The sequence below is a fragment of the Blastocystis sp. subtype 4 genome (assembly GCF_000743755.1).
Source record: "Blastocystis sp. subtype 4 strain WR1 chromosome Unknown seqid_0051, whole genome shotgun sequence".
NCBI lineage: Eukaryota > Bigyra > Opalinata > Blastocystidae > Blastocystis > Blastocystis sp. subtype 4.
Genome location: NW_014569496.1, coordinates 384 through 25,692, shown reverse-complemented (window position 1 = coordinate 25,692; position 25,309 = coordinate 384). Strand labels below are relative to the sequence as shown.

At 40.1% G+C, this 25,309-nt stretch overlaps 11 protein-coding genes across 11 annotated transcripts; 4 read left to right on the top strand and 7 right to left on the bottom strand.

Annotated features, from left to right (window-relative positions):
- Positions 1–301: 301 nt before the first annotated feature.
- On the top strand, positions 302–780 carry JH06_2313 (hypothetical protein; the record flags this gene model as incomplete). The annotated part of the gene is made up of 3 exons (XM_014673233.1): positions 302–410; positions 440–513; positions 544–780. The coding sequence occupies 3 exons, from the start codon at positions 302–304 to the stop codon at positions 778–780; spliced, it is 420 nt and encodes a 139-aa protein (XP_014528719.1).
- A 48-nt stretch (positions 781–828) lies between these two features.
- Positions 829–1,813, bottom strand: JH06_2312 (hypothetical protein; the record flags this gene model as incomplete). The annotated part of the gene is made up of 3 exons (XM_014673232.1): positions 829–1,508; positions 1,540–1,725; positions 1,756–1,813. 3 exons carry the CDS (start codon positions 1,811–1,813, stop codon positions 829–831), a joined length of 924 nt encoding a protein of 307 aa, XP_014528718.1.
- Positions 1,814–1,939: 126 nt separating this feature from the next.
- On the bottom strand, positions 1,940–3,239 carry JH06_2311 (hypothetical protein; the record flags this gene model as incomplete). Its single annotated transcript, XM_014673231.1, has 6 exons — positions 1,940–2,011; positions 2,042–2,096; positions 2,127–2,862; positions 2,892–2,984; positions 3,015–3,165; positions 3,198–3,239. The coding sequence occupies 6 exons, from the start codon at positions 3,237–3,239 to the stop codon at positions 1,940–1,942; spliced, it is 1,149 nt and encodes a 382-aa protein (XP_014528717.1).
- A 1,939-nt stretch (positions 3,240–5,178) lies between these two features.
- JH06_2310 (hypothetical protein) lies at positions 5,179–6,456 on the bottom strand (the record flags this gene model as incomplete). The annotated part of the gene is given in 5 exon segments (XM_014673230.1): positions 5,179–5,325; positions 5,356–5,469; positions 5,488–5,864; positions 5,895–6,372; positions 6,403–6,456. The coding sequence occupies 5 exon segments, from the start codon at positions 6,454–6,456 to the stop codon at positions 5,179–5,181; spliced, it is 1,170 nt and encodes a 389-aa protein (XP_014528716.1).
- A 689-nt stretch (positions 6,457–7,145) lies between these two features.
- On the top strand, positions 7,146–7,905 carry JH06_2309 (hypothetical protein; the record flags this gene model as incomplete). Its single annotated transcript, XM_014673229.1, has 6 exons — positions 7,146–7,187; positions 7,223–7,249; positions 7,283–7,380; positions 7,414–7,621; positions 7,652–7,756; positions 7,786–7,905. The coding sequence occupies 6 exons, from the start codon at positions 7,146–7,148 to the stop codon at positions 7,903–7,905; spliced, it is 600 nt and encodes a 199-aa protein (XP_014528715.1).
- Positions 7,906–7,969: 64 nt separating this feature from the next.
- Positions 7,970–8,561, bottom strand: JH06_2308 (hypothetical protein; the record flags this gene model as incomplete). The annotated part of the gene is made up of 3 exons (XM_014673228.1): positions 7,970–8,104; positions 8,135–8,369; positions 8,404–8,561. 3 exons carry the CDS (start codon positions 8,559–8,561, stop codon positions 7,970–7,972), a joined length of 528 nt encoding a protein of 175 aa, XP_014528714.1.
- A 148-nt stretch (positions 8,562–8,709) lies between these two features.
- JH06_2307 (thioredoxin-related transmembrane protein 2-b-like protein) lies at positions 8,710–9,245 on the bottom strand (the record flags this gene model as incomplete). Its single annotated transcript, XM_014673227.1, is given in 4 exon segments — positions 8,710–8,802; positions 8,832–8,923; positions 8,970–9,198; positions 9,216–9,245. 4 exon segments carry the CDS (start codon positions 9,243–9,245, stop codon positions 8,710–8,712), a joined length of 444 nt encoding a protein of 147 aa, XP_014528713.1.
- A 3,171-nt stretch (positions 9,246–12,416) lies between these two features.
- On the bottom strand, positions 12,417–13,502 carry JH06_2306 (hypothetical protein; the record flags this gene model as incomplete). The annotated part of the gene is made up of 5 exons (XM_014673226.1): positions 12,417–12,667; positions 12,698–12,980; positions 13,019–13,114; positions 13,146–13,337; positions 13,368–13,502. The coding sequence occupies 5 exons, from the start codon at positions 13,500–13,502 to the stop codon at positions 12,417–12,419; spliced, it is 957 nt and encodes a 318-aa protein (XP_014528712.1).
- A 70-nt stretch (positions 13,503–13,572) lies between these two features.
- Positions 13,573–14,303, bottom strand: JH06_2305 (RAS-related protein RAB-21-like protein; the record flags this gene model as incomplete). The annotated part of the gene is given in 6 exon segments (XM_014673225.1): positions 13,573–13,676; positions 13,707–13,908; positions 13,927–13,988; positions 14,020–14,098; positions 14,129–14,244; positions 14,276–14,303. 6 exon segments carry the CDS (start codon positions 14,301–14,303, stop codon positions 13,573–13,575), a joined length of 591 nt encoding a protein of 196 aa, XP_014528711.1.
- A 184-nt stretch (positions 14,304–14,487) lies between these two features.
- JH06_2304 (breast cancer type 1 susceptibility protein) lies at positions 14,488–16,120 on the top strand (the record flags this gene model as incomplete). Its single annotated transcript, XM_014673224.1, has 5 exons — positions 14,488–14,588; positions 14,621–14,674; positions 14,705–14,798; positions 14,829–15,694; positions 15,724–16,120. 5 exons carry the CDS (start codon positions 14,488–14,490, stop codon positions 16,118–16,120), a joined length of 1,512 nt encoding a protein of 503 aa, XP_014528710.1.
- A 7,393-nt stretch (positions 16,121–23,513) lies between these two features.
- On the top strand, positions 23,514–24,700 carry JH06_2303 (polypeptide n-acetylgalactosaminyltransferase; the record flags this gene model as incomplete). Its single annotated transcript, XM_014673223.1, has 4 exons — positions 23,514–23,664; positions 23,694–23,769; positions 23,798–24,086; positions 24,116–24,700. 4 exons carry the CDS (start codon positions 23,514–23,516, stop codon positions 24,698–24,700), a joined length of 1,101 nt encoding a protein of 366 aa, XP_014528709.1.
- Positions 24,701–25,309: the final 609 nt, after the last annotated feature.

The window sequence follows — 25,309 nt, the reverse complement described above, 5'->3', positions numbered from 1 at the left end:
AGTCAATCCCTCTCGAAGGAAGATACCCTTCGGTTCCCAAAATCAGGTGATCCTTTGCTTCATGAGTGTATTCCATTTGGTACTCTGAGACGAGATAACATATGTGATCGGAGTACATTACGTGAATACCCAAGAAACATTGACTATCTTCGAGATGTAATGATTTTCTTTGATTTTAATGGCAGTATAGAGATAGATTTCCCTCTTACTACAAACCAAAAGTGAGTACTCTTCACCGAATTAATCTTAGAAGCAGTTTTATGTATTTGAAGTCCAGTTCAAACGATCAACACGTCTATGTATGGGTTCAGAGGAAGATACGGCTATTGACATTGGAGATTATGTCTGTGTAACAGGTGATCGAGGTGTTGACCTTGGAAGAGTCATCACAAGGAAAACATGTTACAGTCGTATGCGAATCGATCGAATTCCATTCTAGCTCCTTCTCATTTACCAATGCCTCTTGTTTTGAATAAGGCAAGTCAAGTTGAGGTGAGTCTGCTTAAGGATCAAGTGAGTGCTATGTCACGAATTGATGGGTAGAGACGAGAAGAGACCTGCGTACTTCGTCTATGTTCTCAGAAAGCACAACAACACAACATGGATATCGTAATTGTAGATGTCGAGTTTCAGTACGATCGGAAGAAGCTTACAGTCTACTACTATAGCAACTCGCGTGTAGATTTCCGGAGCTTTGTAAAGGAATTGTATTCTATCTTCTATGCTCGGATATGGATGGAGAATATCAAGAATATGCCAAGATCACGAGAAGAAGTGTAGTCACGTTTGTTGGAACAAACATATGGAACCCGCTAAAGCCACAGAATATCATACACCACAAACTTGCTTTGATAACTCGTAAATGCAGTAAGAAAGAGCGCATTTGGGAATGGTCTTGAGATACTGAGGAAGAAGTCCTGAGTAGAATCCTCGAATACCCCTTTGAGCATAAATGAACTGAACACACTCCCAGGCACTCTTATACTTCTTGACATTCTTACCCATCCCAGCGACCTGTAGATTTCGCTGTACTAAATGAAGTGGAAAAGTAATCGTATTAGCAACACAGCCACTCAACGCTCCAGAAAACATACTTACCCAAACAAGTGACAACGAAGTATGTTCTCGAAGCCATTTCCGAATATACTCATAGGAAGTAAAACTTAACGCCATATTAGGAATAACAGACAGAAGATTTACTCCAAGACCCTTGTACAGGGAACGAAACCCAACCTTGACAACTCCCTTATGCATGGACTTTAGCACCGTATCAGTTGTTCCCTTCTGGCTAATATAGACCCGAGTTTTCAGGATGTCGAAGGGATATGTACAGATGACAGCAAACATACCTGCAGTACCTCCAGAAATAAGATGCTGGATTGAAGGATGCTTCTTATCTAAGGAATCCAAACGAATAGAAACTAATTCATAAACTCCATAATTGATGGCAGAATATGGGATAGAACGCAGAATATCAACCAAATTACCTCGAAAAAAGCCAATGAGACCTACAAATAGGAGAGAACAGTGATAATCTACCATCTTTCTGATAAATGCTCCGGAATGTCTGATGGAGGTTGTTCTCTTCGGCGACAATCAAATTCGTTGCAGACTGTACCGAAACTCTTGTTTCCTGAAGTACAGATAAACGAGAGAAGGGAGCACAAATTGTCCGTGATACTATTCCCGACATCCCTCCAGATGCAAACTTCATTAACACGGAGTCTACAGTGAATCGTATTCATGAGTGCTTACATAACTTTCTACCACTGGAGGGAGCCGAGTACAATGATTCATTACTAGCTTTTTGCATAATTTCCGCTCCTAAGTGGTGAATTCTAGAATAGCACAAAGGGGAAACCGAGAAACGGGGATCAGTTCGAAGCTTTCTGGAAGTGATCAACTCTTAAAACAAACAATGATAACACCCATTTCTATGTCAATTCATTCCCGGAGGAGGAGCCACTCCACTGTTTACTGACACACTATTTCCATACTTCTGCGCCAACTCCTAATTCTCAAGTATCAAACATATTTCTACTGGATTTCCAACTGTTGTGATAAATCCATCTGGTTTGGTACGTGTTCTACGAATACTATAGGTTATCAAAACCAATAACTCTTACGGCTTAGCAGGTTTGGGCTTTACCAGAGGTTTCTGTGTTCCCGTCATGGAAGTTTGAGAGGTTGAAGGCGGGAATGGAGTTGGAATGGCATCAGGAGTGGACTGAGGAGCTGCAGGAGTTGGGAGAGGAGTAGAAGGAGTAGAGAGAGGAGCTGCAGGAGTAGGAAGTGGAACAGACTCTGAAACCGAAGGAACTGATGTTGATGTTACTCCCACATGAGGATTATACTTCGTAATCCGATTGGCCATAGGACGAGATACACCAGCCACAACACGAGGTCCTTTACCAGCAAGTCCAAATGAACGAGTGGAAGAAGGAGCAGGTGCTGTCTCAATTGGAGAAGTTACAGGAACAGAAGTAGGTGGAGGAACTGCACTAGCAGCAACAGGAGTGGATACTGGAGTAGGTACAGGAGCAGGAGCTGAAGGAACTGAATCCATGGAATGATACATGGGAGTTGGAGCATACTGAGAGAGATGGCGATGTGTTGACCGATTCAGTGACGGATGACGGAAAGCTGGCATTACAGAATTCTCTGGCACACTTGGAGCAGGAGCTGGGGGCACAGAGGTAACTGGAGGCGGTTCCTGTATCGTTTCCATTGTTGTTGTCATTTCTTGCTCATTCGAGGCTTTCATATACATGGGAAGAAGCTTCTGACGTAGAGATAAATTACTACACATATCATAAGGCGTCCGTCCTTCGTTGTTCTTTTGTACAAGACAACATCCATTATCTACAATGAAACAAAACCATCAAATCAACTAAGTAAATACATAATACAATCTTCATGATTGTTGTAACATGCGTAGTGCAGTGCAGTATTACCATCACGACCAAGTTGGTTCACATTGCACCCTATCATGAAATACTGTCACATTACCATACCTTGTGTAAGTAATCGTTGAAGTACTTGTAATTGACCATGATAACTTGCTAAGTGAATTAAACCGTTATCTTGCTCCACATAGTTCACAACGTCAAATCCATTTCGAATTGCTTCATCAAGTGCAGGAATATTGCCAGAAGAAACAGCATTCTACACATCATGAAATACACACTATTTCTTACCTGTACTTTTTCACAGAGTGTTTCCTCTTTTGGACCAATCATATTCCCAATTGTTCCATCGTATAACCACTGAAACATTCTACCGACTGAGTACGATGAGTTCGTATATACTTTTCCTCTCAGATTCAATAGATGCACTCTATGGCACTCTACAGAATAAGGATAAATACCTCATGCACACTATCGAGATCAAAGCAAAAACACGGGATTATTCAGTTAGTGTGCTTTCTTGACTGTTTCGTTCTTTCGTAAAGCTATTAAGAGTTCAAAGTGAAATCATCAGCATAATAGACTATTCTAAGATGATACGACAGAACTGCAAGAGCTTCATTCTGTTCTGTCTAGGTGATCTACAGCATGGAAGAAAATAAAGAGTGGGATAGGATGTGAAAAAAACACATTCGAACAAGATTACCACCTAATTATCTTCTCCAGCGGATTTTGTTGACCCAAAGTCGTCCGTATATTGCAAATTGGGGTTTTTGATGAATTCTCCCAACTCACCATCAGGATGTAATTTGGTCAAACAATCCTATGAATCACATATAGAACTCATATCAACTATGATACATTTCTTGTATGGCTCATATAACTCCTTGCAACCAACTTCCTTCTCCGTACCTTTTACGAACGCTGTATCGTACCTATAAATTAGAAAAATAATGAAACCAAAACCAATTGATAAAACAAGCTTCGTATTTGCGACGAAGAGTTTCGCATTCCTCACATTCTAGAATCTCATTCTTTGATATGAATACAACCATTATTCTTGCTCATGATACTTGGTGAAAGAGAAAATGATTCCAAACAAACACAACGCTATTTCACGAGATGGATAAAATGAATTTGAGGAACTCTCTTCAATAAACTAACAATCCAAACCTGTACCTTCATTTGGAGAGTACGACTTAGTTCAAAACGTATCCCCTTCACACTCCGATTAAGGTCGTCAATTATACGAACAGTATCTAGTGTTAAGGGGTAATACTGGTATCGATGGGTCTTTTGAAGTTTCTGACGTTCCCTCTTTACATCAAACAACCACATTGAGCTTACTTCTAGTTCAGCAACAGAGAGCTTTCTCTTGTTAAAGCGATATGGCTTATCAATGTACCTGCTATTGGCAACTTCTACGAAAAATGTAACAAACGAAATGTACTAAAATCAACGAATAAAGAATCAATATCGGAGTCATCTAACAAACTAGCCATCTTTCGATTGGTTGAATGAACGTTATCCCGAAGAATAGTGTAACGAACGTTGATATCTCTTCCATCTTCACTTAGTTCCATGTCCTGAATCATAATACTGTTAAGGGTTGTTGAGGATACAACGCCTCCATGTTCAATGATATTATTAAGTGCATCCAACACTTTGCTTGCAACCTATAGATGAAAAGAAAAGATGAACCGTACATATCCATACTTCATCACCACTGTCTCTGATGGAACATGGGACATAAGTTCTCTCCTCACAGAATGTATCGGAGGAGTGGTCAGATCACCAAGTCCAGCACTCTTCAGAGAATTCCACTCTACAGTGTCGCATTTAGGAAAATTGGGAGTTAGCTCTGTTTTGCCTTGACTGTCACTCTCTTGGATCTCCAAATCAGCATCCTTATCCCAACTCTCTTCTGGAGTAGAATTTCCACTTGTCATCGGATCTGCAATCTTGCTAGATACAAAGTCGTCGATTTCATCATCAGCAATCCTCCTTCGACCAAAATACCGCAAAGAAGATACTACTATTGGGATTCTCCTATTCCACAAAGGAATAAGTCCTCGTTGTAACATACCAAAGAGAAATGAAAAGAAAGAAAAAAGCGCCGAGGCGGGATTGAACCGTCGACCTCACAATCTGCAATCGTATGCTCTACCACTGAGCTATCGGCGCATCCAAGGATCTCTACCTTATTCACCTGAAAACTGGCCTCCTTGTCAATATGATGAGAAGAAACTGAGAAATCTACTGCAACGTGTATTCAACAAAGAAACGAAATCTGAAATCCCGAAACATCAAATCGCATCTTCTTAAGACAAGAGGGAACATTCTCTACATGAAGCAGTAAAGGCTGAGTATCTTTAAACGGATTCAAATCAGCATCTGTAAAATGTTGGCCTAAACGAATCTAAGAATCGTTAAACAAATCAACCCTTACGGTGTTGTTTTGGACTACAGTCTTCTTATCCTTCACACACTGATATCGATATACAGGACCCTCTTCAAACTGTTTTCGAAGAGCAACTGGGGAGCGCTCGTCAAAAAGGATTTGCTAGAGATTATCCTATACCTCAACACTAACGTATGCTTTGTAGTTGTAATGGATAACCTTTTGAAATCCATTAGCACATACGTCATTATAAGCACATAGAGTACAACGTTCTACCTTCACAGTATCAGGACATGGAAGAGCTGGCATAATCAACGTCCGATTAAGGGCAACAACGAGATGAGCCAGTTGTTTCATCCCCTCAAAGAAAGGAGTTGACTTCATTCTGGGAGAACACAGATTCCAATTGATGTTATCCACAAGAAGGTAGCCATTAGGAGATAAATCATAGTACCCATTATCATCTGTCAGCAGACCTTGTTCTCGCCACCTATACATCTTATTATGTTCATAAATGATAAAATTGTTATGGTACATCACAATATCCTTATCGATATCTACATGTGACTTTGGTATACTACAAGTACCATTCTTATCCCAAAAGAACTGGTGATATCTGGAATACTCACGACCACTCATAAACAGAAGAGTTGGTAAATAGACGAATCGGAGCGAAGAGGACTGATGAACCACGATAGATAAGGCATCCTGATCCATGATTCCACGGCGATACATCTCATTCACAGAGAGGTGAAACAGTCGAATGGTCTCAGTAGTAGGCTGAAGGTACATGAAACCAGCACACAAAGTATCATCACGCTGAGCAGCCATATCATAAGACTCATAATCTCGTAGAATAGGAAATGGATCTTTAAAAAGACGGATATCTGAATCCAAATAGAGGACACGCAATTTGATACGCAACAAGTCTCTGATAATCACAAGCTTCAGGACCATCTTGCTGAATGCGCTTGAGGTCCACATCCGTGTACTGGATGATGCCTCATCCACAGAGAGAAGATCATTCTTATAATAAAAGACAGGATACCCTTCTTTAAGCAAAATCTATCCATATACAAGGCGAAAAACACTCACCTCATAACCAGCCTTATCTAACACTACTGCAACAAAATTCTTGTACTGTTCCATATGGTTCAAACGATAAAAGAGTCGAAAAACGTCCAAGTAACCCTTATCACACATGGTAATCATAATTCTCCCATTATCAGCTTTCGACAAGAAATAATCCTTAATTTCAAAGACTGTCACATGGTTTGAGTCACCCTCTTTCGTAAGTAAGGCACCTTGCACACTGCTGGAATATTTCATTCGTATTCCATTCACAGTATACACAGATGACCTAAATTTGGGTACTACCCTATTAACTGATGATCCCTCGATCGATTCCTGATGATGTCCAGTTATATCTGGCATATAATGTTTACACCCAGACATTGTATATGTATTCTTCATTGAGTTCTATAACATTACCATTCCCATCCACTTTCAACAGAGAATGACACAGACATCAGAGCGTATAGCACAAGAGCTACAAAGCCGATGACTTGTTGAATCATCTACTCTCTAAACAATAATATGACTTTCATATCGGCAAGTATCTGACTAGAACACCTATTTTATGATGATTTTGTACACTTTCACTTGGTTAGCATGGGATCGTTGGGATGAATAAAATCTATCTCTGGTGTCCCTATGGATGTAACTGGGAATGTGGATTTAAGGTAACAATAGATAATAAAAGAGAAAAGAAGGATAATCACTATTCTTGATAATTATGAAATCACTATCCATCTTAGTTCCACTCAGAAAAAAGCCAGATGCAAAAGGCATATCCCGTTCTTAGAAGATCCTTTTCATCGGTAAGTGTCTTCTGGTAACAAAGCCTGATAGTTAGATCAAAAACTCAAAGGCTTACCAAGCTGTATAGAAAAGAGCTACAGGATCTAATTATTAGGCTAAAGAGTTTCTGACCATTCACGAGACGTTTGTACAACATACAAGATATGCTCCTGAGGGTTCAACGACTCCTGGTTTTCGTTACCCGGCCCCTGGGTATTTTCATTGTATATCCATCTTATAGGTTAGTTCCAATAAGGTTGCAGTGATTCCCACAACGGAAAACACGGACAGATACTTTAGGACAGATCTGATTCAGCATGATACAAGATATCTGGAGAGAGATATCCATGTTGTTCTGAGCAAGGAAATGAAGTCTCTTCCTAAGGACATTCAGATGGACTTCATCAAAGAGCATAGTCTGGCAGATGGTGATGTGAAGATCGTGGAACATCCTGTAGGTAAGTTGGATAGCGATTGATTCTAGAATGTGGACATGAAGCCTTCTGATTTGAATCTTTGGAGCACAGAAACCGACGATAAGGTTCAGGAGAAGCTTTATGAGTACTATCCTACTCAGCTTCCTCATCCCGTATGCTTTTGTGTATGTTATAATTGTAGTTCTGGGAGGATGATGCCGGAAAGATCGTGGATGATTATGAAGCAAAGGGTCTTCCTCCATGCCCTGGAAAGATGTATCAGTGGGAGTGTCCAAAGGAGATGGAGGATGGACTTTGGTAAAGAAGTACCTCATTTGTTTAACGCTAATGTCTACTGTCCCTTTGTTCCAACAAACAATGGAAGATTACACTGACTGAGGCTGAACTTCTCCCATCGTATTTACCTCATTGGTAGGTACTGGCTGTTCTGGTGCTTGGGATCCAGCAGCATAGTAATTGTCTAATTCACTATCCAATCGCTGTTTCATCACAGATTCGTCCTTTAGTTCATTTTCTATCGGCAGTCATACCTGCTCCCAATACTTGTTCAGTTCCTTATCCAATTGCTCAGCTGAAACAGACTTTCGTTGGACAGGACCACGACGTTGTCTATTGCCTCTTCCCTTTCGATTTCTTCTTTGACGTTGGTCTTTCTGTCCCTGTCTATTATTGGGCTTTACAACACGACTCAGAACTGTTGATGCATTTACCCGAACTCGATTCGATGGTCTCCTCCTTGTCGAAGCTCCACTGTTCACTATGATGCTAAACACTTATTAAACGCTAGAAGCCGCAATACTGTTGACTTTGCATTCGAACCTTTTGCTGTCTTCCTCGAAGTCTTCGTGAATTCACCCCAGTGTTCACAACGGGCTTTGGTTTCGATACATTCGTACGAACTGAGGGGACACGCTGAAAGGATCGAGCTTTTGGGATATTATCAAAATCGAGAGGCATTCTATGTTTTTCTGACATGATTCATATAATCACGGTTATTTCATTCTATTTGCAGGAATCCCTGACCACAATTCAAGTTGAATAACAAACACGAAATTCTCTTTTTCCATATGGCAAGCCTAATGCTGTACATAGAACCTCCTAATTATCAACATCTAATATAGAGTTCCACCTCAGTCCATCGACAGCTCCTTCTTCGCGGCTTCTCACTAAACTCGGGGATACGACGGATCTCTTTCCCCTACGATGAAAGTCAACGAATACAGCTACCTTTTGAAATGCAATGAAAATAGGGATCTCTCCTGCATATCCTTCCATATTGATTTTCAATTCCTTTGCCAGTTCTGGATACCGTGTTAAATCTACATGGAGAAAAACAGTTGTGTCATTGGCAAATCTACTTCTTACCAAGACTGTTTATGTACTTCAATGAAAGGGATGCAAAGAGATAGTGCACATACTCTATGCCTGTTGCCCAAATAGCATCGAACATTACATAATACATCGTGTTTGTGGGATCACTTAGCACAATCGATCGAAAAGATGCTTCGGAATAGTTTAATACATTAGTAGGACCTCTGTACTTTGGAGGTTGTACAAGAATGAAGATGACTACAATGAACACCAGATACCGTTCCTACACACATATAAAACGACATAAATGATAAACGCTGTTTTGTTCATTTGAAATACGAGAGCCAGGACAACTACCTTCAGTCCCAGCAGGAGGGATTGAACTACTGTCTTTCAATAAACTGTTTCCATTCAATCTACATCGATTTCATGTTTCTTTCGTAGATTCTTTAGCTGGATAATACACATGACAAGGAAGATCTCCCATTCTCTTGTTAACCCGATCCATGATTTTTCAGTTGAAACTAGAGGACTGTCAGGTGTTAGAAATCGTTGTCTTGTGTAGAAATAGGAAAGTAGTACCTATTCGTAAGAGCTTAGCTTTTCTCCTGTACAACATAGTTTAGAAGATAGTATACATCCAAGAATCGGTATTGATAAGGAAGCATTCACAGAAGGAAAGAAGTAAAACAAACAGATTAATCACGATGTTCAGAACACTAATCACTTTTAGACTTTGCTGGAGCGGGTTGTGTGAAAAAGTCTTCAGCACTGATAGGGACTTGGGAAGGTGTCTGCTGAGTGAGAGGCTGTTCCATAGGTTCTTCTTCAGGTTGTTCCACAGGCTGCTCCAGTTGTTGTTCCACAGTTTGTTGTTCCACAGGCTGCTCCAGTTGTTGTTCCACAGTTGCTGCTCCAGTTGTTGTTCCACAGTTTGTTGTTCCACAGGCTGCTCCAGTTGTTGTTCCACAGTTTGTTGTTCCACAGGCTGCTCCAGTTGTTGTTCCATGGGCTGCTCCAGTTGTTGCTCCATAATATGCAATTCATCCTGAGGAGTAACAGGACCTGAGACAGGTGTCATCGAACTGCGCACCAACTCTTCCATCATCTTCTTCTCCTCCTGCAACTCATTCACCATGATTTGCAAATCATCCTATATCTCATCTCCATCACTCGATCCCACCCTATTAATACGAACACGTTCCAACTCAGCCCGCAATGATGCCATCTCGTTCGAAGATCGTTGATTCGAAGCTCTCTGAGCTAACTCACGCTTAGCTTCTTCCAACTCCTCCTCCACAATTTGATAGTCCTGCTTTAATACAGATACACGTTTCTCACTCTGCTGAAGTGCATTCTGGGAAGAACCAAGTTCTTGTCTGCACTTCCCCAGTTCCTCTTCCATCTCTGCTAACTCCTCTTGGTAAACTTTCTGTTTCTTCTGTAATTCGGCTTGTAATTCCTGAATTGTAGATTCCAGATGTGCAATGGTTTCATCCAATGTGCGAACTTGTTCCTCCTTCTTTGTCAACGAAATCATCATTGTCTCCACTTCAGAAGCATGTTCATTCTTGTGATCTTCTAAGGACATCTTCATACTCTCTTTCTCCTCTTCCAACTTCTTCACTTGATCTTCTAATTGCTTCTTCTCCTCTTCAATTTTTGATTTCTCGTCGGCTGCACAATACTCCAACTGTTCATATGCCTCCTCTTTCTCCCGTAGAGACTTCTCCTTCACAGAAAACCGGTTCTTCCAATCATATATTTCCTGCTCTAAATCTTGAATGCGATGTGTCGCAGTTTCCAATTCAGCTGCTTTCACTTCATATTGCTCAGCCAATTCGATTCCCTCTTCCTTTCCTCCAACCAGTTTCATTGTTCGACAGTCCTGATCCTGAATACGAATCAACTCTTTGTAACTATCAATTACCATCTGTGAATCTCCTTCATAATCTGTTGGTAATTCGATGTAATATGAGAATAAGGTATCATGAAAGCGAGTGAAGAGAGCAGAAACCATATTCACAAAGGTACTATCCATTCTAGTCTTTACTCTATTGATTCAATCGTACTCCATACTATCCAATGCATTCTCTTTTGAATCTGATCCCAGTTTACGCACTTTTGATAAATAGAAGAAGCGTAGTCCCAGATTACACACACTATGAATAATTCATAATCTCTGTTCATACGTCTCCAGACCCAACTCTTGTCGCAGTAAATCAATGTACTCTCGAACATACTTGCTATTCTTCTGAAGGAGGGAGAGACATGTGAAGAGACGCAGATATGGAGGTAACTGAACACCTAGTCATTAAGATACAAGAATAGACTCACTGAAGCGTTTGTCTAAAAATAGACCTGATTTCTCATCTTCTTGGAGACGTGCAAAGAGATCCATAATGACTGGAAGGTTGGTAAAGAGTGGATCCACAGATTCCACATGTTGTAAGCAAGACAGTAAGAGAGAAGCAAGATGAGTCTTTAAAGATACGTCAATGGGCTCTAACAGCATCCTAATTAGCACAATAACAAGAAGAGTGCCTGAGGAGTGTTCTGGTTCAGGAGAGTCGGAGTGGAGAGAGGCAGCATCATCCTCCGCCGGATCCACAACGGATGTAGTTTGAGAGGTATTGGACTCATCCCGTGCAGCGGCAGATTCTACTAGTGATGTCTCCTGTTCACTTAAAGGGGTGTCAGCAGGAGCATCCATCATTACTTCCTTCTCTTCATGTATCAATAACTTCATCTGCTCATCTGTTACAAACAACTTAAGGAATCCATCACCACTGGATTCACAACAATGTCGATATACTGAAGTGGTCAACATGAAACGACTCTTTATTTCAGAATCACCACTTATCATAGCACTCAAAGACTGGACAAATGCCTACACGTTAATACTACTACCAATCCTCACCTCTTTCAATACCTCTCCACATCCACTCTCAGGACTAATGAGATACATCCGCAATTCTGGATCTCCATTGAATAACATCATGAATAGACGCACATACACACTCGGACTCTTGTACAGACCAGCAGCAGTAACTGCCTCCACATTCGTGTTGAGAAACCCATCAAGAAGAAATGATACCAGATCATGACATCCATTGATATCCAAAATATCAATATGCAGTAATTCTTGTAAGAGGTTATAGTTCGCTACATTTCATCCTACTTCTAGAATCCTACTAGCAACACGGAAACACTGGGCAAGAAGGACCTCACAACGACTACTTAAGTCCGTCAAATCATCCACATTATGACGACGTTGTTCTTCCTCCGATTCTTCTGTACCTACAAATCGATTCTGACGCAGTTGATAGAATGTGAAATAGAGCATGTTAAACACATAGTCAGGATTCTATAATGACAAGCACAAATCATTCTCACAGAATGTAAAACAGATCGATTGGCTTCAATGATAGGTTGAGCTATACTCATCTTCTCTTTGTCACTGGAATATATCTCATCTTCCATCACCAACTCTAATATCTATCAATTATACTTGAAGATCTTCTCTACTGAGACTGTCAACTGATAGCACTGAATCTCCACATTCTGAACCAATTCCAGATCCCCGTAACGTACAAGATCAATAAGCCGATCTCCCATCGGCTCATAAACAACTTGGGAAGCATCTTCTTCATCTGACACAGTAGAAGGCGAGATGAGACGAGATGACGGAACTGGTGGAGACACTGTTCCAGAGATCGAAAGAATCGAGATAATCTCAAGCAACATACTTCCTACTCATATATATTGTATTCGAATTATACGTTGTGAGAACAATTTGAGAGTCAGAACACTATTTGCAATCATATTGTAGATAATGTGGAGACAATCACGCGCAACAATGCCCTCTTCACTCTTGAGGATGGAGATGAGGATGTCAAATCCATCTTGGAAGGCAATGTACTTGCAGATCTCTTCATTACGCCGAGTCAGGGATCGAAGAAGAATCAGCATCTCATTCCGAACTTCCTCTCGTTTGTCTCGAAGAACGTCCATTAACTTCTGTAAACCCATCGGACATCCCAGAATCGATTTCTCAACAATACTCTACGATCAAAGAAACAGTACAAACCAACTTGATTCACGTTAATGCAATTCTTGAGAATCTGAATTGCTTCGATCTTCATCCACACCTCAGGACTATCGAAAAGACTCAGAAGAATCTCAACATAAGAGTTCTCCTATCATTAACAACGGTGAATATTCACTTACACAGAGTAGAGTTGACACGTTTTCAATAAGCATAGCTTCATTGTTCTGAACCTGTTTCAGTTCCGTCAAAAAGCAGAGAATATCCAAACAGCTCTGCAGAATGTCTTCATCATCGATCCCACTTGCAATCACACCCAGTATTCGGGGTATTACAGAAGAAGGAACGGCATCTGGTGCAGCCTTCACTGCATCCTACATTATCACATTCGTCAAGTGGAATACCAAAAGATCTATTGCAGATTGACGTTTATCCATCAATTGTGGCATCGATTCCAACTGAGTTAGAAACAGATCCATCGATCTTCCCGAATTGTTAGGAGTAGATACTCCGGCAACCCAGGAAAGAAAAGACGACATTGGAGAATAATCTTGTCAATCAAACTCATATTTTCAACAAAGAGTTGACATGGATAAAAGAACAAGAAAATTAGCAACAGCACTTCTTTGATTCGGGCTCTTCAGACACTAACAAGGGAGCAGACAAAGAATACATATCTGTAGTTGAAGTTGTTTCATATCGATCTACTAATGCTACAAATAACATTTTCCATCAAGAATCACCTTTGGCAACGGTTAGCAAAAGGAGATCTAGATTGATTCCTGTTTTGGCAGATGTTTCAATATATTCTCCCTTGATACTCCTTGCGAACTGCCAAGCCTCCTCCATCTGCGGTGTTTCGATAAGATCGACCTTATTACCGGCAATAACATACACAATATCTTTCTCGCAAGTCGATGATATCTCTTTTACCCACGATTTGACCTAGAAATTAGGCGAAACACTATAACTGACCATTGCAAAGGTCTCTTTCATTGTTACATCAAATACCAAAATAGCTGCATCTACAATATTACAATATCTTTGATAACCAACCGGCATCACGATAGTACACTGGTCCAAGTGCGTGATACTGTTCCTGTCCAGCTGTATCCCAGATGTCTAATGTTACATTCTAGAATCCACTAAATGAAACACCTCTTACACGATTATCTAGTTTGACGACTTTTTGGTAATGAGAAGCTTGTGTAGTTGAGATTTCATTCTCTGTAAAGTTCTTCTTCATGATTTGCTTGATCATTGATGTCTTTCCTACACGGCCTAATCATTCATGGATACTGATTTTTCAAACCCTCTCCTAGTAGAACCACTTTAAACATTACGGCAATGAAGGATAAAGTGACACGACTACCAACTCATGTTTCCTTACGATAATCATCAGAAATTGGTTCCATAAACTCAGTTCCACCTTCTTTTCGCATTCCCACCATATTCTTACCAATCACTCTTTCTCTGTTATTGAATCAAGACCCTGGAAATTGATTGGGTCCTTGCTACTAATTGATGAAATCCAAGCAAAAGCGGGATAATGCACGGGTTACCCTCTCTTCTGAAAAGGCTGCTTCAATCAATGCTATTCATTCGGAACTGGTTTGTAATCATTGGTAGTTTATTTTTACTACACTTTGAGTCTTAGTCAGCGTCTTCTCGATCATGCGTATCGACTGACTTGTAATCATTGTTTGTGTGAGTAGGAGAAATGGAGGTATTTCAACTGTAGAAAATGTGCATCTCCTTTGCTTCGAAGGGCTGGAAAGTGTCCCGTATGTGGCACACAATTGAAGCGGAGTGAGGTTGTCCCAGACCCACTTTATGTAATAGAATGGGCAATGCTTAACTCATAGACATCGTTGGCATCCAAACTAGAAGCGATTGAGCGAGTTTGTAGTGATATGGGCATGCCTAATGACCTGAAACGTGTTAGTCCTGGTGTTTACGGAATGAAGCAGAGTGTATTGACTCAATCTCCCATGAGTAGTCCAAAGAAGTGTCGCCGTGAATCAACAAAACGATCTAAATCTCCTTCTAAAACTATTGGACTCAGTAATGGTCGTAATCTGGAAATTGTCAGTGACAGTAGTAATGATGCCTTTACTTACTTGTGCTGTCATCCAGAGGTTCGGAGTACTGTTGATTCGACCAAGAACACTACTTCGTTTAGTAATATCCAGACTAATACGTCTGCGACTATATCGAAGGTAGCTGGTGTTCTTAATGGAACGTCAGATGATACCAATGTACACTCTCGCCACTCTGATTTGTTGGTAATTACTTCTAATGTACCTCCTCCTATCTCTGATGCCACTCCAAAGATCCCATCACCTTCACCTGATCTTTCTATTCCCACAGACCAACATAGTTCGGTACCATCAGATTCGCGTGAACTTCCTCAAACCCAACTCCTCCGATGTGGAGACTTTGTCATATCTGATTATATCATCATTACCTCATCTCTCTCCTCTTCCAACATGGATCGCATTCGTGCCTTCGCTTCTCGTGCTAGTATCCTCTGGATGCAGGATTTCCCACATGAGACTTCTCTTGTGGACGCCTCGAATCCATCAGAACTTCCACCCAATGTCACCATACCTGCACGCCAACCAATGCGAGGGAAGAATCGAAGGAAGCGAGCTCAACGATTCATCCTAGTTATCCGAGCAAAGGATGGCTGGTGTAAACGCACTGTAAAGTACTTATATGGACTGGCACAGTAATAATCCTTCCCATCATAAGATATAGTGGCGCCTGGATTGTCACAATGGACTGGATCGAAGCTAATCTCGCTTCGAATTCTCTAATCCCTCCAGACGAGTTTGAAGTGAAAGGAGATCTTAAAACAAATGTTGTTAATGCACCGAAAATGTCTCGAATCGCTCATGAGAAGGGTCAACCAGGGATATTCTCAGGCATCTTCTTCTTTATCCGAATCCAAGACACAGGAGGTGGAATTCCACTGAACATTTTGATCGATTTGATGCAACGATGTGGTTGTGTTCGTGATATGAATGACATGAGTGGTCGAGGGCGGGACATGCGAGTTGTGGAAATCGTTGATCGTCTGACTTCGAAAAGTGGTATGAATGTGGTGACTGTAGACTGGGTTTTGAACTGTATTGGTGGTTGGAGAGTCCTGTAGACTATGTATCTTTGATATGTTTGTTTGAGAGGATTTGAGTCCAGCTTCTTCCAAGTAACTAGTCATCTAAAAATGTGTGTCCATAGAATTGAATAATAAGCAAACACCAAGGAGAAAAGTGTTTGAATTCCATCAACATTCAGTAATTCCAGTTATTAATCATCGAACTCATGTGTTCTTTTGGTTCATTCCATGATCTACTTCGAATTGATTCTCCTAGCTTTACTCGAAGTAGCTGAGTCTTGGGGATGTTGCTTTGATTTTTGGGTATCATGAGTAGGTAAAGCACATCAACAATCGTTTGATCTTGCTGAATCATTATTACCACCGTCTTCGATTGTAAAATACAACCATGAACGTAAACCATAGGAAGAAGTCAAGACCATCCTCTCTGAATCTGCTATTGTAAATTCACATTTAATTCATTTGAATTCGGTTCGACAAAGTGTAGGAGTGCCATCCATTGTTTATGGAAGGTTTGCCTACCTGATGTGATAAAACGGAAACGAAAGTATCGCTATACAGCTCCATGGCATTACTATGATATTCCGTACAATTATGTTGGATTGTCTATTTATTCTCATTGCTAGACACATAGGACGATTCCAGCATCTCTGTTTGATTTATCTGTCGAAAATATCTACTCAGCGATTGAAAACGAATTGTATACGTTGAGGACTACAGATTCTCTTCAAGAAAAAGGTGATGCTCTTCTTTTTCTCCTACACTTTCTTAGTGACATGATGCAACCCATGCATGTAACCCAACTGGTAACGGATGAATATCCAAACGGAGATTCTGGTGGTTTGCGCTATTCGTTAGTAGGCGTATCTCGGTTCAAGAATCTTCACATGCTTACAGATAATCCAATGATCCAGGTATTGTTCAGTTGGAGATTCCATGTAGAACCAAACTGTGGAGGATCTTCATTATTTGTGTATGCAGAGGGATTGGTATCGTTTGGAACCATGGAATGATGATATTGTGAGCCTCATTCTCGAATCTCACCAACGAGGAGAAGTCATTTATGATGTATTATTGTTCTGTTAATTTAAGGGAAGATTCTTCGTAACACCCATCACCCCTCCATTCAACAGATTCACACCATTCAGCTTATTCTATCGGAAGCACTCTGTCGAACCGCCTCTGTTCTTGCTAGTTTTATGCAGTCTTTTTCTCCATCTTTAGATAACACTTTTTACAGTGTTTGTCATAAACAAACAGAAATGTCATATTTTCTCCCTTTTTTGTCTCTCTTGTTTATTCTCAGAGGAGATGGATATCAAGCTTCTGAATACTACAAAGAATCTACTTGATTATTCGAGGGTAAGATTTGATAGTAAAAAGTGAGTTATAGAAACTAAGTCGGTATCTTGATGAAGAAGTACTATTTTTCCAAAAGCTTCCCGATGCAAGTATTTATAAACAAGGAGAAATTACAAAGTTGCGTTCATATGTATGATGTGGGATTGGCTCAACATCTAGCTCCAATCATCATTCCAAATGTTGGAAAAGAAAGAGTATCTTTCTATCAAAGGGTATGAATGGTTTGTTCAGAACCATGAACTGTATTCCATCGAACTGAAGGAACATTATCTAAAATTACACGGTAGATCCAATGGACTCCTATAATCCTTATAGCCTGTTGTATATTTATGAATTCATGTATGAAACACCTTCATTCCCTTTTTGCAGATCGTATTTGCCAGTATTTTCTAAATGACTCTGTCCCCCTTGCAATTGCATTACTTCCGGTTGACTTAGTGTGTACTTGCGTTCGAATTGCCCTCCAGCTTGAAAGTATCCCTTGTGAAATCGTCGCAGGTCTTTTTTGGCTCTCGAATATGATTGTTGGCGATACAGTACATCAAAATGAACTACTTCCTTTCTGCTCATCTCAGTGTTTGACTGTACTTCGAGACTATTTTCAAAAAGAAGGTTATGTTGACACTGTAATGGCACTGGTGCAAGGACCTGTATATCGTGAGATACAGTTGGTAGAGAGCGTTCTCACTAATGACTCAGTTGTGCTGCATCCATGGGAAGTTGAAGCCGATCCACCTCAGGTGTGTATGATTCAATAAGTATGTGATATTTAGTGAGTGAAGCTTGCTGGTTGTATCTGGCATCAAATATACCAGCCAGTCCCATTTCACTACTCCTTCTTTTACTTCCCCAGCTCCTCGTTCAAACTGCTATCGAAGAATCAGAAGAAGGGTGGTTGATGCGTGCTCTTGGGTGGATGTCAAGTTTCCATTAGATTGTTACTTGTAGAGGGAATGAGAGTATCTCCGATTGTTGTGTGAGTACTGTGTTCAATGAATTACAGACTGCAATTTCCAAAACAACCAAAACAAAGGAGAACAAGGCTGCTCTAGTTTCTATTCAGAAAGCATTAAAACGAATGAACCCATCTGAAGAGCATATGTACGAAAGAGAGATTGAATGAAGAGTAGCGCTCGAAGACAACGTTGTATTGAACTAATCAATCATTGGATTGAAAACGTCCATCGTGATGCTGGTATCACTGCTCCTTATCTCTTTGTAATCTTGAGTATTCTATCAATTGCTTTAGCAGAACTGGAATGGGCTTGTGTAAATAGTGTACGGAATAAACGTCAACTCTTCATTGTAACTAATGAGAAGTATATGCAAATGGCTACAAGTCATGATGATTCCTTCCCTCTTCTGCTTCAAGTCGTTCTTACTCTGCGTTCTCTACTTCTTAACAATATTCCCTCTGTCACTGAATTCGTTCAATCGTATGAAATGTCCCTTCAATCGATTCTTCAGCATTCAGCTGATCCTGTCGCTCAACGCATGGCCGAAGCCACTCTTGTCGATGACTGGATGCGAGCTGCTGTTCAGATACCACTGAATCCTGACTCTTCCATCCTAGTCAATCAAATGTGGTTATTCTGTCTCTTGCGAAATGTGAGTACACAACCCGAAGCTTTTGTATACCAAAGGACAGAAATCCCTCATCTGGCTGCCTTCTATCAGATGATGTATTCCTTTTGTAATGAGAATTACACTCTTCGAGGAGAATTTGGGTATCAATTCAACTTTCTGGATTTGATTGATATGTTGACGCACTCACAACAAACTCTCCCAAGAGGAGCTGATGCGGTACTTGCTCAGCATACAGAGCAAGTTTTATCTGCATTACAAATACGGGTTATGGATGAAGTGAAGAGTATCATGAAGAATGAAGAGCAATTGCTGAGCGGAAAACTATGTGATGTATGGGAGAGTATCGATCGAGAAGCATTGAATTCTGCTATTGTCCTTCTCCAACGATATCGCGTTGTTCAACAAGGAGAACAATACATACGGTGAGAGTGAGCAGTATGAGTGACATTTTAGACCTGTGACTCTAATTCAGAATGCTTGTGTTGATATGTTTGTAGATAGTCTAAACCAGAATCTAAGTGAAACTAATCTTCTTCTTCCAACTCGTGTTTGGACACTATTGTTAACTATGAATGGAACAATGCGAACCCTCAACGAACTCATTCCATCCTTAAATATTGATTCTATTGTACAGGGGAACTAGCACAATAATCCATAGATGACTGGATGTCGAGAAGCATTCAATCTCACCGCTTACTACACAGAACTGTTTCAATCCCTTGTGAGTGATCTTACTGCTGACCTCTCTTGTCGTTTTTCCACTCAAACTAGATCGTTTTCGTCGACAACATCTCATCCAGCATGTGCACTGATCACACAACAGCAAGTTGATGCTCTTCTTCGCTTAATTGGATATGAGAATCTGAGGGGAATTTGTGATGGATTCTGTATGAAGATTAAAGAGCATATGAAGTCGGTGGAAGATGCTTTTGATAACTTGCGTGGTAGCGGACTGCTTTCTGAGGATGCTCCAGTCCAACGAACCGTCCTTTCGAATATCTGGACGGATTTGTATCAGATAGGAATCACGGAGGATATGTTGGCCACACTTGAATTTCATGCTCAGGAAGTATGTGCTCGAATGTCGTGGTCAATCACCCCATTCTGCTGGGGACTCCAAACGGAGTTGGAAAAGAAGGATACTCGTACATCAGAACAGGAGTCGCTTCTCAGTCATTGTAAGAAGATGTTTCTGACTGCTCCTGATGCTGCGATCCTTGGATTAGCAAGGTGTCGTTGTTGTGTGGACAGTTGCTGTGACTGTCTCAGAAACACTCTGAAGAGTGTTCCAACCCTTATTTCCTCGGATGAATTAGTAGTGTTTCTGATGCAAATCATGCAGATTCCAACGTAAGAATAATATCATTCATAGCAGTATAGGCTTGTCGACATGCATTTGATAGAAGCAGTTCATGGAATCTCTCTGTTGGTTCAGTGTCAAGCTGATATGTGTAACGTGCTTGATAAGGTATTGGCTTTGTTAGCCCAAAAAGGAGAGGAGAAGATACTAATCAAACTCTTGAAAGATCTCATACAGATAAACTGTACTTATTTGACTCAACATTCTGAACACTACAAGTTTTTGTGTCCTTTGGTGTAGAAATGGCTTGAATAATCAATTATAGAGATGATTCGTTTGGTGATATTACAAGTGAGTATATTCTCCCAGCTGGAGAAGATAGTGATGAGGAAGAATCATGATTCTGTTTGCAAGAAACAATATAGTCACTCTTTTGTAATTCAATAGATTGGGGAATACTATTCATGTCCGAATTTTGAAGAGTTTCCACAAGTTGACTCCGCTTCGCCTCACTCAGATCGGGAAGTCCAAAGGTTTTCATAAGTACATCTTCATAGATCACCTTCGATAACTATGGAATAAGCAAATATTCACAGTCCAACATTTGTTTCCTTGGAGATACAAGCTAGTAACAACGAAACCTTAAAAGGATAGAAAAATGGTAAACTAGCCAAATATAGAGTCAAAAGAAAGCCATACTAGTAACTAATGTTTGAAAAGAGGGATTCAATTGTGTAGAGTAAACCAAATACAGACCAGTATACAATACTACACTTAAGTGAAAGATAAAAACACGTACATCTCAATATACTCTTCAAAGGAATGAGAGATTAGCAACGACAGTGAATAATACAGTGGATATGCGCAACCGATAATATTTCTAATCGTGATACGAATAAAGTGACAAGAACGCAAGAAGAGAAGGTCCACATACAATGTAACAGAAAATGCTCAAGAAGAGAATTGAAATTGTCGAAAGCAGAGATACACGGATGTTCATCTTCTTGCTAATTTTGTTCAAGTACTCTACAATGCCATCGACTTTCTATCCGTACCAAAGCCCTCTAGTTGTTTATCAATCACTTCCAACTGCTCTTCGATCTTATTCAGAATAACTTCCATTTGTATACGTTTTCTTGAATGAAGAAACTATACAGATTAATTGGAATGAATTATCAGGAGTCAGAAAGGAGAGAATAATAATCGTTTGGAATTGATTCAATTATTAGTAATTACTTCAGAGGATTACATTTATTCTGTAAATTATTTCATACATTCCAAGAAACAGAAATAATACACTTGAATTACAATCCATAGAACATGTATCAAAACAAATAGAATTAACTCATTTCATCTTCTTTTACGAGTCTGTCTTTGTGGATGAGGTTGTTCCACCTTCTGTCCTGGAACAAGATCACTTCTTTTACGAGTTCCCATTGGTTTGGAAAATGATCTCTGATTCGGTGATACATGCAACTGGACTTGTGGCACTCTGTCAGAATTTGATTGTTCACTCTGATTATCCTTCCTAATTGTTCTCGTCCTCAGACCCGTATTCGACTGTGTTTTATCACTCCGTTGTCGTTGACCAACATTTCTCTGAGAAACGGTTACTTGAGCTTGGTAAATTTCTTCATACAGTTTGTATAAGTCACCTAATATAGTAATAATATCACACAACTACTCGGCAACAACACCTTTGCACCATCATCTACAAATATATCCCAACTGTCGTCATCCTTCTCACTAGCTGGCTTTTCGCTTACTGTCTTAGCGTTCTTTGTGTACTGAATGAGTTCTTCCTTCGAGCAAGTGGGAGGGTATTTAACTACATAGTCTAAAAGAAGAACCACATCTACTCTTATAGCATGGTTTCGTGGGATAACCATAACAGTCGTAGTCCACTAACTTCACCTTTAGAATACTGAATCCCTTCGGGAGGTCTACAAACAACTACTCCTCAATTCTCCTTTATATGCTTACATCATATACACGGAGATATGGTTCTCTAAATACATCTGCAACAGGAACACTCCTTTGTGAGAGAGGTTTCCCACTCCACAACATAGTAACAGGGAAAGTGATGTGAAGACAATCTACTGCTGCTTTGAACAACCGAACTTCATTTCCCTTGGTTACATATGAATTCCACTCCAAAGGAGAGAGATAGAATTGACAGCCACGATAGGAAATAGTAACAATAGGATGAGACTCAACAATAACCGATTTCAGTGTTGATCTTCTGTAATGAATAACTTCGAACAGAGAGCGATCATCTGTCGGCTTCAGAATCATCGAGTACTTCCCATAATCCAATTCAGCACGGAATACACGAGCTGGCAGAAGATTCACCTAGATGTCAATTCAACTAGTTGGTCTTACTAACGAAAAATAGATATAGTTCGCTGATACGCAATCTGCAGAGTTAATTGACTTCTCCTCTCCATTAACAATAAGTGGAATATGAATAACAAGAACAAGCAGTGTTCCATTTTCAATAGCAAGTTCATTTAGTGGTTTTGCACTGTCAGCAATAGTATATGTAGTATTGCCCAGAAAACTAGCAAACTGTTTAGGAAGCGACAAGTATTTCTCGACAATACCAAATAGAGTATTCAAGGTACACTTTGACGGACATGAAATCGTAAAAACGGCAAACGACGAATCAATTGTTAGTTGGATCGAATGATCATCATCTCCAACAGCAATTACTTCCTCGATACATCTACTCTATCAGAACAGAACAAAAGAATGACTTCTTTCCTAAATCATCTACGCTTATTTTGCAAGTCTCCTCTGGTTGATCTATCGTCTCTTCTATTAGTTCCTGTGACTCATGTTGAAGATCCTCCCAATTATCTTCCTTCTCCAAATCAGAATCTTCCTGTCATCTAAACCCATTACAGTTACTAATATACTCAAAATCTTCCTCCATAAAATAATAACTGAAATAATTTGAAGAATACTCACGGGAATAACGATAATGTGAGAGATTTCTGCAATGAGTTCAGCAATCCAACTATAAATTTAAGGTTACGAATCGTACGTAACACACCAATCAATCGTACTAATAGTAATGAATAATCTAGATCACATTTCTTTCCAGATAACAAAAGACGAATTGGGTCATTGCGGTACGATAGGCACCACTTTTTGATAAGCCCTTATTCCATTTCAACAATGACGAATGCTCCTTTTTATTTTTTCCTAGCATGTGTGTTGGTTGGAATATTACTTCTTGAACATTTTATTCTTATTCCTTCTCTAATCACACCGGTTACCTCTTCCATCAAGAAGTATAACAAGACTGCACTACGAGCGACATATCAAGGTAGGAATTGGAATCATTTTGTCATATAGTTGTAAGTGAACCAGAACCCCTTAAGAAGTTTTCCGTTATCATAGTCACATTCAATGAACCGTTACTAAATAAAACGTATCTAATTGATATTGCTTTAATCTAGTGTTGATAATGTGTTGGAGAATACTCCTGCTCATCTTCTCAAGGAAGTGGTCATTATCGATGATCAATCAACGATTCCTGTTGCTGGATGGGAGAATGACTCTCGAGTGCGGATCATCCGTTCCAGTGATATCTTGTATGTGGTTTCACTCGTAGAGACTAATTTAGGTTTGATTAATGCCAGAATTCTTGGTGGAAATGAAGCACATGGTGATTTTTTGGCTTTCATCGATGCACATGTTTTTGTTAGTCCACGATGGCTGAACACCCCCTATCGATTCCTTATGGAAGTAGTAGATCGTTTGGAGTCTTATTGTAGGATCCCAAAACCATTGTCAATTTTATCAACTTCAAACTGAACCCAGATACGTATCGTCCAATGTCCGTTCATCAGGGAATCGGAAGTTCGGCTTCTTTCACATGGACTCTTGGTATCTTCTGGGGTGGAGGTTCTCGGAAGGATGATTATTCACCAATTACTATGGGTATGTTCTCCATAAGCAAGTACTGGTGGAATCTGGGGCAGATGGATTCGGGACTGGGACGTTGGGGAGGCGAGAATATTGAGATCTCTTTACGAACATGGCTCTGCGGCGGTAAAATACGTGTAGCTAATGATTCCTTTGTTGCGCATGCATTCCGTTCTAAATTCCCTTATAAGGTGAATGCGAACGATATTACTCGAAACAATCTACGTGTAGCCTCCGTGTGGTTGGATGGCGAATACCTCCAGAAGTATTATACTGCGGCAAAAACCCCAATGATTGGTGGAAAACCTAAAATGGACATTGGAGACATCTCTGGAAGGCTTGCTCTAAAGAAGCAATTGCATTGTAAGCCCTTCTCATGGTATGTTGAATTCTTCAAAGGTCGTGCTCCCTGTGCCAAAGGTATCGTTATTTGATAAGTGATGAGTTCTAGGTGAACATTGTGGAGGTGCGAGTACTGTCTCCATCAACGACTATCCCAGATTTTCATTGGACGAAGCATTCTATAAAAAGTGAAATGCTTTTGTGTAATACTTGTGCCTTTGTATTGTTTGTTTCTCATTTCAATTATGGATGATCTCAATGTTGACGAATTCAGTCTAGAAGTTCCTTCATCACTACGTTGCAAATAATGTTCTACTCAAATCTAGAGAAACGCAGTAATGACTCACCCACACAAAGTTCTCCTAAAAAGATTGCAGTAGAGTCAACCTCAGATGGTACACTTTCTAGTCAACTCTAAGACGTAGTAAGTCTCATGACTCAACAACCCAAACACAAAACAGATACAAATGATAACACAAAAACGGTTGGATCTAGTTCTTTTTAATATCCAATAGAAGATCAAGTGCAGTGACTATTCAACAAGATGGGAGTATGTTATGGCTTTATTACAATCCAATGGGACTATTGATGGTATGCAAATGAATGTCATTGATATAAAGCTTCCCTCCATGATTACACATCCATTGCTGATATTCGGGCTAATCACTTTACTCGCTCTGACCGAATGCTACTACAAATTG